The 12,957-nt window shown below is 36.3% G+C and overlaps 1 protein-coding gene across 2 annotated transcripts; it reads left to right on the top strand.

The window, feature by feature from the left end:
* The first annotated feature begins 9,727 nt into the window (after positions 1–9,727).
* Positions 9,728–12,062, top strand: LOC108973412. 2 transcript variants are annotated; one of them, XM_018940669.1, is made up of 2 exons: positions 9,728–10,496; positions 11,583–12,062. In XM_018940669.1, the coding sequence occupies exons 1-2, from the start codon at positions 10,071–10,073 to the stop codon at positions 11,601–11,603; spliced, it is 447 nt and encodes a 148-aa protein (XP_018796214.1). In that variant the 5' UTR covers positions 9,728–10,070; the 3' UTR covers positions 11,604–12,062. The 2 variants fall into 2 exon arrangements, with proteins under 2 accessions (XP_018796214.1, XP_018796215.1); XM_018940670.1 differs by lacking the exon at positions 11,583–12,062 and adding an exon at positions 11,490–11,516.
* Positions 12,063–12,957: the final 895 nt, after the last annotated feature.

Consider the following 12,957-nt stretch of genomic DNA (forward strand, 5'->3'; position numbering starts at 1 on the left):
TATTAAAAACATTTATTGATTAAAAGCTAAACAGCTTAAAACCTTTTATGGGGTATTGAAAGGTCAAAAATCAGTTGTTTTAACATACCATAAAAATATTTAAATGATTTTGCTATGTATTAAGTAACCACTATATAGTAATCTTTATTCGTACTAAATGTTGGGTGTTTTAATTTAAATGCTCGAAAATTATTATGCTGTCTAATTTGGTCATAATGGGAAATGTTATAAAAAACACTAATTTTGAAGTGCTCTCACCTTTATCCCTGCCTCAGTAGTGCGTTACGATATTTATAACGATTAAAAATATCGAACAATTGGTCTCAAATTTTGTATTTCTAATCAAATTACGTTTGCTTAGTCGTTGCGAATGTTGAAAAAGGCTTACGGTGATTCAGTCAGGTAATGTATAAAYATAGAGAAGGTGCTGGTTCGATGTCGCACATTTTATAAGATTGTGATAGGGAATTCACCTCACAACCACAGAATTCACGATGTTACTCAAAAAGAGGATATGAAGAGAAGTAAATATATGTATTTACGGCATATGATGACATGGCATATAAGCCCACGCAGAGAATATTGAAGAAAAATAAGTTCTTTGATATTCCACTTTTAACAGCGAAAAATGCGTACAAAACACACCTCTCACATAAAGAACAGAAGCCCCGGTTTGACTTTAAATTTCCAAAGGGGAATAGTCACCTTCGCAGGTCGCGGATAGCCGGACGACCTATAGTAGCATGTTAGTTGCGAAATAAGTTTAAACGAATAAGCAATCCCCGACGAGAAGCGGCAGGAGTGGAGGTTGCGGTATAAAAGCCAGCAAGACCGTTGAAACTCCTGCGACAGTGGGCGAATCGACACCGCCCCTTTGAAATATGTGTCTCCCGCAACATGCAAGGGCATGTTGTGTAATAAAAAAATYCAGGCGCGACGGATCCATAATGGGCGGCTTCCTGGTCAGCGTCTGTTCACCATATTAGGTGCGGCTGATTAAATCTACCTGACCGGTACACGACGCAGCATACTGAGAGTCCCTTGAACTCTTCGCCAGCGATTTCATCAGGAAATGGCCCTGATAAAGGCAGAAAGGAAGTTAAAAAAGATGACGGCTGGGTAAGCGTCAAGCACAAACCACGAAGCCACAAAAAGATTGACCGAAAGCCACCTCCACGGCCCGATGCTATAGTCATAGCGCGCTCTGGAGATATGTCCTATAGAGACATCCTTATGAAGGTGAGAAAAGAAGAAAATCTGCAGAAACTTGGGGAAAATGTATCTCGTATTCGGAAGATAGCCAAAGGAGAAATATTGTTGGAACTCAAAGAAACCTAAATGGAAAGGACGAGCGAACTAAGGGGAGAAATAAGCAAGCTGTTTGGGGACCAGGCACAAATCAAAGCGCTTACCCACGAAGTCATAGTAGAAATTCGGGACCTGCACGAAACCACAACCAAAGAGGACATTTCGGAAGCTATACGGAAACAGGTGAAAAAACTAAATAATTTTGATGTGAGTGCGATAAAAAACCTCAGGGCGGCATAGGCGGGTACACAAGTAGCGGTAGTAAGCCTCCCTGCGGTGGAAGCAAGGATTCTGCTAGATGAGGAAAAAATTAGGATAGGCTGGGTAGTCTGCAGGTTAAGAGAGAAACCTAATTTAAAAAGGTGTTTCAGGTGCCTGGAATACGGGCATCTGGCAGCAGCATGTAAAAATTCGGACGACGTGAGCAATTGCTGTCTGAGATGTGACGAAAAAGGGCACTTCGCACAGACATGAGACAAGGCTCCCTCTTGTGGTGCTTGCAAGAGCAGGGGAAGGAAAAACTCAAACCAAGAAATAGATAGTAAAAGATGCCCTCTACATCAGGAAGCATATAAAAATTCAGCAAATGAAAGTTATTCAGCTAAACCTGAATCATTGCGAAGCTGCGCAAGATTTGCTTAAACAGATCGTCTTTGAAGAGAGGGTGGACGTAGCAACACTGTGCGAACAGTACAAAAACATAGACAACGCCACATGGGCTTCAGACACTACCAGAAAAGCTGCCATATGGGCATGTTGAGGCAAAGCTTTCCAGGAAAAGCCACTATTAGGAAAGCCCTACTTCACACGAGCCAGGATTGGTTGAATAAATTTTTATCGCTGCTATATACCATCGAGTGTCCCACAAAGCGCATTTGAGAGGATATTGGATGATCTGGTACAGGAAATACTAACAACTACGAATAACGTGGTAGCAGGCGATTTTAACGCATGGGCTGTGGACTGGGGAAGTGTTAGTACGAACAATCGAGGAAATGCTCTTCTCAAGGCCTTTTCATCGCTCGAAGYGGTGCTATTGAATATTGGAAATAGGAACACTTTCGAAAAAAATAACCGTGGATCCGTGATTGACATCACGTTTGTTAGTAGCCCGTTGGTACGATCAACATGCTGGGAAGTGTCTGACCTCTATACGCATAGTGACCACCTAGCCATCATAATGGAGATCGGAAAATCTACAGACAAAAGGATAAAAAGCRGAAACGCTCGACGAAAATATTTTTCGACTTATGCTAGATGACAACATCGCAAATGTAGAAAATACAGTACGACAGGCGGAGATGTTGGTGAGATATGTCAGCAAAGCATGTGACGCTGCAATGTGCAGGAAAAAACAAGGCGCTAAAGCTTACAGACAGCGACAGAATACGAAAACCTGCGCGAAAGTTTCAAAAGGAAACGCCGTGATATCAAGAAAGCAATCAAAAGAAGCAAACTCTCCTGTTCCAATGAGCTCTGCGAAAATGCCGATGAGAATCCATGGGCCGATGCGTACAAAATAGTGATGACAAAACTCAAAGGAAGCAAAGCGAGAACACCAACATGTCCTACTTTATTGAAAAACATCGTGGAAACCCTTTTCCCTACGCAGAGGAACAAAGAACCTGTATTATCAAATATATCTACGGTAATAGACGCACCACCGGTCACCGACGATGAAGCGATAAATGCAGCCAAAAGGTTTGGAAATACCAAAACACCGGGTCTAGATGGAAAAAATGGCTATAACACACAAAACGAGCCCCTTTTCACAGCTCTTTACCCGCTGTCTGCAAGAAGGTGTCTTTCCAAAAATATGGAAGAAACAGCGCTTAGTACTTTTGCAGAAACCAAATAAACCGGCTGGAGAACCAAGCTCGTACCGCCCTCTCTGCATGCTAGACACGCTCGGAAAAATTTTAGAGAGAATAATATGCGTACGTCTGGAGAAGCATCTGGAGCAAGAATATCCAGGACTCGCCAGAAACCAATTTGGTTTTCGTAAGCACAGGTCAACCATCGATGCTATCACAAGAGTGACAAATGTGGCAAGCAAGGCCATCGAAGGAACGAGGTGAATATATGGTACGAAAGAATACTGCGCAGTCGTAATGTGTGACGTTAAAAATGCATTCAATTCTGCGTATTGGCCATACATAATGAACGCTCTTGAATGCAAAAGATCACCGAAGTATCTGCTGAGAATTATTTCCAAATACCTGTCGAATAGGCTGCTACTCTATGATACCGATGAGGGACCAAAACAGTACAAAGTGACGAGAGGGGTATCACAAGGCTCAGTGGTAGGTCCACTGCTGTGGAACGTGTTATATGACGGAGTGCTTCGACTACCATTTGAAAGAGGAGTCCAAATTATCGGGTACGCCGATGACATTGCGGTAACGGTGGTAGGGAAAGAAATCGTTCAAGTAGAAAGCTTATGTGAAGACTCTGCTTTAAGAATTAAGAGCTGGCTCACGACAAAAAACCTCCAACTAGCAGCCCATAAAACGGAAGCAGTGCTAATTACCAGCAGGAAAAAAGTAGAAAATGCTACTTTTAATATTGATTGCCATAGCATAACGACTCAGCAGTCATTAAAATACCTAGGCGTTGTAATAGATACGCGGTGTAATTGTTACACGCACATTGAAAAAGCATGTGCAAAAGCGACGCGAATAACGGTGGCTCTATCCAGGATGATGGCTAATATTGGAAGACCAAGCCAGGGCAAGCGAGCACTCTTGGCTAAAGTGAGTCAATCGGTGCTAACGTATGCCGCGCCAATATGAGGACCAGCAATGCAAAATAAGACATACGCGAAGAAAGCAAGATCTCTGACTCGATTAAACGCAATAAGAGTTATATGTGGATTCCGCACGGTGTCACACGAGGCGGCTGGGGTCATAGCGGGCATCATACCACTGGATATAATGGCGTTAGAGCTCAAAAGAGTCTACGAAAAATCAAGAAGCGTTAGGAGGCGTCTTACAACAGAGGAGCGAAATAAAGAAAGGGAGGAAAGTTTATGTGAGTGGCAGAGGCGCTGGGACATAGCAGAAAATGGAAGGTGGRCATATAAGCTAATCAGAAAGGTGAAAACATGGATGGAGAGGAAGAATGGTGATTCTCATTACTACCTGACGCAATTCCTGACCGGACACGGATGCTTTCGAGAGTACCTGTATAAATATGGTCACGATAACGAAACAGAATGTTCATTCTGCGGAAATGACAGCGAAAACGCAGACCATATTTTCTTTTACTGCCCAAAATTCGAAGCTGATAGAAAAGACATAGAAATCAGTATCAACGAACGTGTGACCCCTGAGAATATCGTGCACCACATGATAAAAAGCAAAATCGTGTGGAATAAAGTGAAGAATTGGTCCGCAATTGCCMTTCAAGAAGGTTTTGGTTTGAAGGGGCGTTTGTTGAATTCTAAATACAACTCTGCAAACCAATCCTTTACTCTTATACTATACATATATACATAACTTGTCCATGTACTATAAAACAGTACATTAGATCATACGATTATGACAAAAACGACAGTCTGAATAAATGCGTTAATAATATCGGTCACGAGTTTTTCTTTCTCTGCGCGAAAACTGTTACAATTAGCTCTAATTTTTTCACAGGCATATGAATATTTGTAAGTGTCTACATATGTACATATGTATTATGCTTCTATAGCTTGCGTGCATATGCCACAGAATTGGTGCGAATGTAGATATTATATAGAGATAATGGGAATATGCATATGTGAAGGTCATTCAGTTTTTTTTTTAAGAAATGAAAGGAATGACGTGCTTATATGACCACTTTTCAGTTCATTTGGCACATCTTTTTGTAATATTTAAAATAAATATAACTTTTTTGAAATAATTAAAAAATTAAAAAATAAAATCAAATTATTTTGTATTTAATTTTTCACGACTTTTTAAAAAAATTAACATTTTTACCATTTTTCTGAAAAAAAGGGTTCATATGATACAAAATAATCATGCATATGTGACGCAGAGAATGTTTCTTTCTTTTGTATGTTTTTTTTCAAAGTATTTCTCTTTATTCATTCTCGCATGAATTCAGTCGTTTGAGCCAGAGAACGTGCTCAATTCTGCTAAATAGCAGCGAGAATGGTGAAATTCCGTATCACAATCTTATAAGTTCTGTTAGCCGTCCAATCGAACATCATACAGAATTCAATTTGCACTTTCTCTATGTTTTAAGTTCTCTATCTCAGCAGCGACCTGTACGAACATTTTGAACGGCGTTTTTTCGCTCCTCCAGCTTTTTCTTCATTTTTCATCCCGTGTCGGAATTATCAACCGCTAATTATTATTATTTTCTAAAGTGAACAATAATGTGTACTAAATTATTTTATAAAGTGAACATTAAAATTGTACTAAAGTATTTTATAAAGTGAATATTAAAATTGTACACAAATCAAAATCAAACCGCAATATACATATATACACGCGTATGCACAGTGAAGCAAACTAATTTTTTCCATTTTTTTTTACTTTTTACAAGGCAAAACCTTGTGGTGATCGAAAAGGTGAGTACGTGCGAAAATATAAAAAAATTGCAGTGCACAGAAAAACCGGTTATTGAAAAGTACATTCATGTTGTTACTATTAGCTGTCGTTTGAGTCCCTGATATACTTGGAACTTCTGTATTTGGAAGCATATTAAAATTTAATGCAATGTCCTCGGATATAATGGGGAGGCTTTTTGATTTAAAAATCTTAAAATTTTAGGATATGGAAATTATCTATATTTACTACTCATCAAAAATAATAACTTCTTTTATTTACATAAGATAATGTGGTTCCGATTGGTAGGAATTTGGAATCAAATAATGCCTACACAAAAACAATTTAACTTTTTTTATTATATATATGTATTTTATATTTTATTTAACTTTTCCACTTTTCCACTTCTTCCTTTTAAATTTTATTTATTTTGACAATGTATGTTATATTTTCTTTTAAGTTGTAAAGATTATAATTTTTTAATGATAACTTGTGCTTATAAATAACTTGTTGAAAATTCTTTCTTTTGAATTAATGTATTTTTATTTAATTTTTTTTCTAATTTCATCTATTTTCGCAATATATATATGTACATATGTTAACTTTCCTTCAAAAAAAAATTATTTTTTTTTTTTTTTCGTAATTCAATAACTACTTACGGAGCCCCTATGAGAATTGTACGCATGAGGGATTTAGGTCCTTTTTCCAACGGTTCTCGAGTATTTCCACTTATTTTCCTTGTAGCCTTATACCAATATGCTCTTGATATTTGTTCTCCGTCCGATATACCTTCGAATTTTTGAACAGACGGCCCCTTGTGTGGTCCAAGGATTTAATTATTAACAAAGATATTATTTTGTCAGCACTTTTAGTTAATTAATTCAAATGAAAATTTTATTATGTATGTCAATAAAAAAAAAAAAAAATAAAGTACAATAAGAAAATAAATTTAATGATTTCTTGTTTTTGTTTTATTGGTATAAAGCAAATTATTTATTGTTGTTTTGCTGGTATCTTCTGGAAATGTTAAAAATGAAATGAAATGTTAAATGATTTGTTGTTGTTGTTTTATTGGTGTCTTCTGGGTTTTGGTGGGGGTTGATGTGACGACATAACTAGCGCAATCACCGAATTCCACAAATTAGCACCCCGAATCAGCTAATACGACCTATCCTATGAGAGCACAATGTGAATGTGGAGGGAATGTTTCGCTTCCTTTCTTAACCTCGACTTCAAACGGACGTCCTTTGGCTACCCAGAGGATACTTGGTCCAGGACCGCAAGACGTGAGCTGCTTGAGCCATGTTCAAGAAGATCTTTTCTAGTCACTTCCAGGTGAATGGCAATCAGAGAATTTTCCTCACCTGGACTAAATTTGGATATTTTTGAAGGGAATAGTTGTAAATATCCATACTGTATTAAAAACTTTCACAGATATAAAACGTTTTTCATATTTATCAAAAAAAAAAAAATAAATAAATAAATAAAAAATATACTAAGCTAAGCTAAGAAAAAACAAGTTATAATTGTTATCATACTTAATTCACAAAATGGTTAAGTTATTTTCTACAAAACAACAAATAACTACGTAAGATACAATGACGATATGGGACATTACCATACTTTCTTAAGTTTAGCTTAAATTTTCGATAAATTTTCTTTGGCGTTACGATTTACTTCAAGATTACGAATTTAAGAACGACTACAACTCGGAAACAATCAAAATGACAACGATAATGAACTACACTGTTTTTATTTTAAATTATTATTTTATTCCCTAAACCTTTTTTGGAGGACGGAAACGTCTGGGATCCGCCACGTAAAATATCAATACCGAGACAAAGAAGAAAACAGCCTCGGTTGATCAGCCCTTGTGGTTTTACTGCAGTGGCCATATAAACGGGCCCAAATTCGGTGTGGCATTCATGGTGGCAGAGAAAATTCGTCGCGAGTCCCGTCATTCACACCGATGAACGAACGTTTGGCCACAATCCGCATCACACCGAAGTTCTTCAATAAATCGATGATTTGAGCCCACGTTCTGAAGGAAGAGAAGGACGTTGTGACTAAAGATGTCTCCTATGCGCTCTTGAAGAGCCTATGAGCACTTCCACCTTCACAATGTCAAAAACATGGACAAAAAAGGCTTCTCCCCAAAAGGAAAGCAAATGGGGCTGGAAGTGAACGAGAGCAAGACGAAATACTACCTAGCATCTAACAAACAGTCGTCGCACTCGCGACTAGGCATTCACGACACTGTTGGCAGTCATAACTTCGAAGTCGTAGATAACTTGGTTTATCTGTGAACCAGCATTAACAACAACAACAACTTCAGCCTCGAAATCTATCGCATAATATCTCTTGTCAACAGGTTCTAGTTCGGACTGCGTAGGCAATTGAGAAGTAAAGTCCTCTTTCGACGATCAATGACCAAATTCTACAATCTACACATCCCCGTCCTGATTTATAGTGCAGAGACATGGAATTGATAACATGTGATGAGTCCGCTTTACGATTTTTCGAGAGAAAGAAATAATACTGGAAAATACCGCAGTCGATGAGCTGAACGAGAAAGACGACGACATTGACATAGTTCAGCGAATTATGAGACAGCGGCTACGCTGGCTAGGTAATGCCGTCCGAATGGATAAAAACACTCTAGACATGAGAGTATTCGGCGCACTATCCTTCGGGAGATGCAGAGGAAAAGGAAGCCAGGCGGAATGTCCAATTGGCGCCATAAAGCGAAAATAAAGAACCGCTAGCGTGTTGTTTAAACCCGGCAATAATCGCGTAAGGGGTGCTTACGCCAATAAAGAAGAAAAAGAAGACGTGTAAGTTATCGGGCTTTTTGCTAGAGCTCCGAAAAAAAGTGGTTTTATTTTAATTGGGTCCATATGACCTTCTTTATTAAACTTTAAATTGCAACTGACTTACATATTCTTTCTTAAGCTAAAAGTAACCTTAATCTACCTGTCCCGTAACTTGCAGTTCYGTGGAATTGCACCTTTGCGGSTCGTGGCGGATGTTCGCTTCCTGTTGTTGACGAAAATATTACTGTCAGCTATAACTTTATTTCTGATTGCGAAATATTAGCTCAGCTATATTTGTTATTAAAATATTAGCGTCAGCTATAATTATGAATATGTTTCGTGTTAACTTATAGTATGTATACTACGCTAAGAAACATTCAAAAATATAATTCAGTGGTAATTACACCTACAYACATGCATGCATACGATATGTTTTGTTCATATTTTGTAGATATTTGTGAATACTTACGTTTTTGATTAAATACGCTTTTTGGGTGTGGGAAAACTCCGACTCCGTCCATCTGCAATCTAATTACCTATTCAGTTTTAAAATTTACTCAAATACACTCGCGAACTTCACATAGTCTGATAAGATAATAAAAATAATTGTACAATCTTTGTCCGGAAAGTAATAGGACTGATTTTCTTCCGCTGCGACTATACTTCGGAGTGTGAGTTATGTATGTGTACACTATCATCCCAACCAGACACCACACAACTAAATATTGTAAATTGGACAAAATAAAAGACTAAAAAAAAAAAAACAAGTAAACAGAAAATAAGATAACAAGTAGAGATAAAGAACATAATGCAAATGCATACAAAAATTTTTTGGTCCTTATGTTTGACTGTAATGATAACCCAGACATTATCGGTTAAACCACACAATCATGTTTGTTTGCATTCAATAGAAAATAAGATTACATTTAAGAAATATTGCATTTCATAAGAAAATAAAAAAAAAAACAAAGAAATAGATTAAGAAAATTATAATCACTTTAGTAGTTATATAAGCAGAACATAATTTGAAAAAGACAGAGAATAAAATATAATGTCACAGAAGTAACATCGTCGGCATTTTTATTTATTCCTCCGCTCGAACAACTAAAACTGGCGCAGTCGGTAAAAACAAACTGCAAAGTTTAGCGATACTAAAAACTGAAGTTTTTTAAGTTTCGTAAACTTTAGCAACGGGAAGCAAATCCTAAGATTAGCTCCCAYTTTAAAGATCTCTTATATATATATAAATATATAAGTCGATCGGCACAGATAGCCAAGTTTAAGAAACTAAAGTTTCTACACAAGTTATCTGGAACGTCGGAGAGCGACTCCGAGGATTACAATTTGTGAAGGCGAAGAATAGCTTCATTCCGCCCATCAACATTACCAGGAAAAGTGGGATTAAAAATTAATGCCCCACACACAGAAGACGCAGAGAGAGAGCGAAGAGCACAAAGCAACAACAACAAGATCAGTTGTATTAAAAGAAGATACATCAGCAATAAATCGAGGCGAGCAGCAACCACTTCAGATGACAGGATCACAAATTTTGAAGGAAGCTTCAAGAATCATGGACTTTGGCGGCAGAGATTTATCATCGTTCATCAGTGAAGTTGAGATGACCCTTCCTTTATTCAACCCCAACCCATCAATGTTGGAATTTGCAACGCAGCGACACGTCAAAACAAAAATTAAAGGAGAAGCAGCAAGTGTCATCCGGCCTTTGGGACCTACACCAACATGGCAGCAAATGAGGGAAGAACTCATAAAGAATTTTGGAGTAAAGGAGTCGTACCACACCCTTTACAATCAGGCGATTGTACTACAAAACTATAACGTAAGTCAATATTTTCAAAATTTAAAAGATATTTTAGAYAAACTAAATTTAAAACATGAATTCGATAGGATAAACCCTATAGAATTTTCTCCAATTAACAACGAAAGTTTAATTCTAAAGACATTTTTAAATGGGATACACCCCAACTTAAGCAGTGTAGTGATTAGTAGAAATATAAGCACCATTGGAGAGGCTTTTAGTGTTTTTCAAGAGACAGGTTTGCTAACACAATTTGATAAAAGACAAAACAATTATCAAAGAAATCATAATAGAAATTTTTCAAATTGAAATCCTTTGGCTCACAATTTTGGCAATTTCAATAATAAACAGTATATGCAAAATTCCAATAATATTAAATTTGGACCAACTCAGCAGAGAGAATTTCGTAACAATTCTAACCAAAATGACAATTATCAAAAATTTAACTTTGGACAAAGTAGACAAAATAATTCTGAGCAATTTAGCTTTGGACAAAATAGGCAAAATAATTCTCAATAAGCTAGAAGATATAATTCAGTCCAAAGGAGACAAAACCTCCCCGAACCGATGGAAATAAAACACGTTCAAAAACAAGCTAATTTTCGGTTGTCAGCCCAAAACAATCGTTACCGATAATAGAAGTGACCATAAAAAATTCAAAAATGAAATGTCTTATTGACACAGGGTCTACAACATCATTATTGAAATATAATGTGTTAAAAGATTATGAATGCATTGAGCTTGATAAACCAATACACTTTAGCACCATTAAGGAAAATTTTTCCCTAAATAAAGAGTTAGTCACCCCAACCCCAAACGAATTCAATGAAAAAGTTATGTACATTGGAAACTAATCAACATAAAAAATAATAACTTTGATGCTATAATAGGACAGAATATTTTAAAACCTATTAAAGCAATAATTAATTTAGAAAAGGAGTATGTAGAAATAAACGGCAACAAAATTAAATTTATAAACCCATTACAATTACTAAGATATTAATATACTTACAGAATGTAAAGAGAACTTGCTAGATATCTTATCAAATAATGANAAATTAAATTTATAAACCCATTACAATTACTAAGATATTAATATACTTACAGAATGTAAAGAGAACTTGCTAGATATCTTATCAAATAATGACATGAATGAAGAAGAAAAGCAAAAATTAGAATACATTCTAAAAGCAAATAGCTATTTATTTTTCCAAGAAGGTAAAAACCTTTCTCATACTCATGAAATTCAGTTACAAAAATAAGTAGACCAACTTATAATAAAATTTATAGATATCCCCATATTCAGGAAGAAGAAATTATTGACAGATGAACGAGATGTTGCGCCAAGGTATAATTAAAGAAAGTAATTCCTCGTACAACTCGCCTCTTTTAATTGTATCGAAAAACCAAGACAATTCAAGGAAGAAAAAATGGAGAACAGTTATTGACTACAGGAAGCTAAACGAAGTCACTRTAGATGACAAATTTCCAATACCCCATATAGAAACAATACTCAGCAAACTTGGAAAAGCTCAGTATTTTACAACAATAGATCTTGCAAAAGGCTTTCATCAAGTATTAATAAAAGAAGAAGATAGACCAAAAACAGCTTCCTCTACACCCCAAGGACACTTTGAATTTATAAGAATGCCTTTCAGACTAAAGAATGCACCAGCAACTTTCCAACGTTTAATGAATTCAGTTCTTAGGGAATATATCAACAAGATATTTGTAGTTTATTTAGACATCTTAATTTTTAGTGTTCAAGTATTGAAGAACATACCCAAAATATCAACAAAATATTTTCAGCATTAAGAAAACATAATTTAAAGATTCAGGTAGATAAATGCAAATTTTTCGCGAAAACAACTGAATTTATAGGTCACAACAGAAGGGATACAACCAAATTAAAGCAAATTTGAAAACATACAAAAACTAAAGATGCCTAGTACATCGAAGCAAATTAAATCATTCCTAGGTATAACAGGTTATTATAGAAAATTTGTAAGACATTACGCTAAAGTAGCACATGGTTTAACAAAATATTTAAAAAAGGATATTAAAATAAACACTCGCGATCCTCAGTACATATCATCCTTTGAAAAACTTAAAAATCTATTAGTAAGCCCACCAATATTGAAATATCCATGACTTTAACAAAAAATTTGGTATTTAAACTGATGCAAGTGACTTTGCACTTGGCGCAGTATTAACCCAGGACAGTCGTCCTATAAGCTATGCTAGTCGAACACTTAACAAACACGAAAGAAGTTATTCCACTACAGAAAAATAACTACTAGCTATTGTCTGGGCAGTGACATATTATAGACCATACATTTACGGCAGAGCATTTGATCTCTTACCCGATCACCAACCACTTAAGAGGCTCCAAATAAAAAACAAGGGAAAATACATTAAACCAAGTGTTCATACCAAATGAACACATCCCTGCATTGTCCTCCTAACTCGTCTAAATACGAAT

This window comes from Bactrocera latifrons, unplaced genomic scaffold (assembly GCF_001853355.1).
Source record: "Bactrocera latifrons isolate USDA-ARS-PBARC rearing strain unplaced genomic scaffold, ASM185335v1 scaffold_476, whole genome shotgun sequence".
In the NCBI taxonomy this organism is placed as follows: Eukaryota; Metazoa; Arthropoda; class Insecta; order Diptera; family Tephritidae; genus Bactrocera; species Bactrocera latifrons.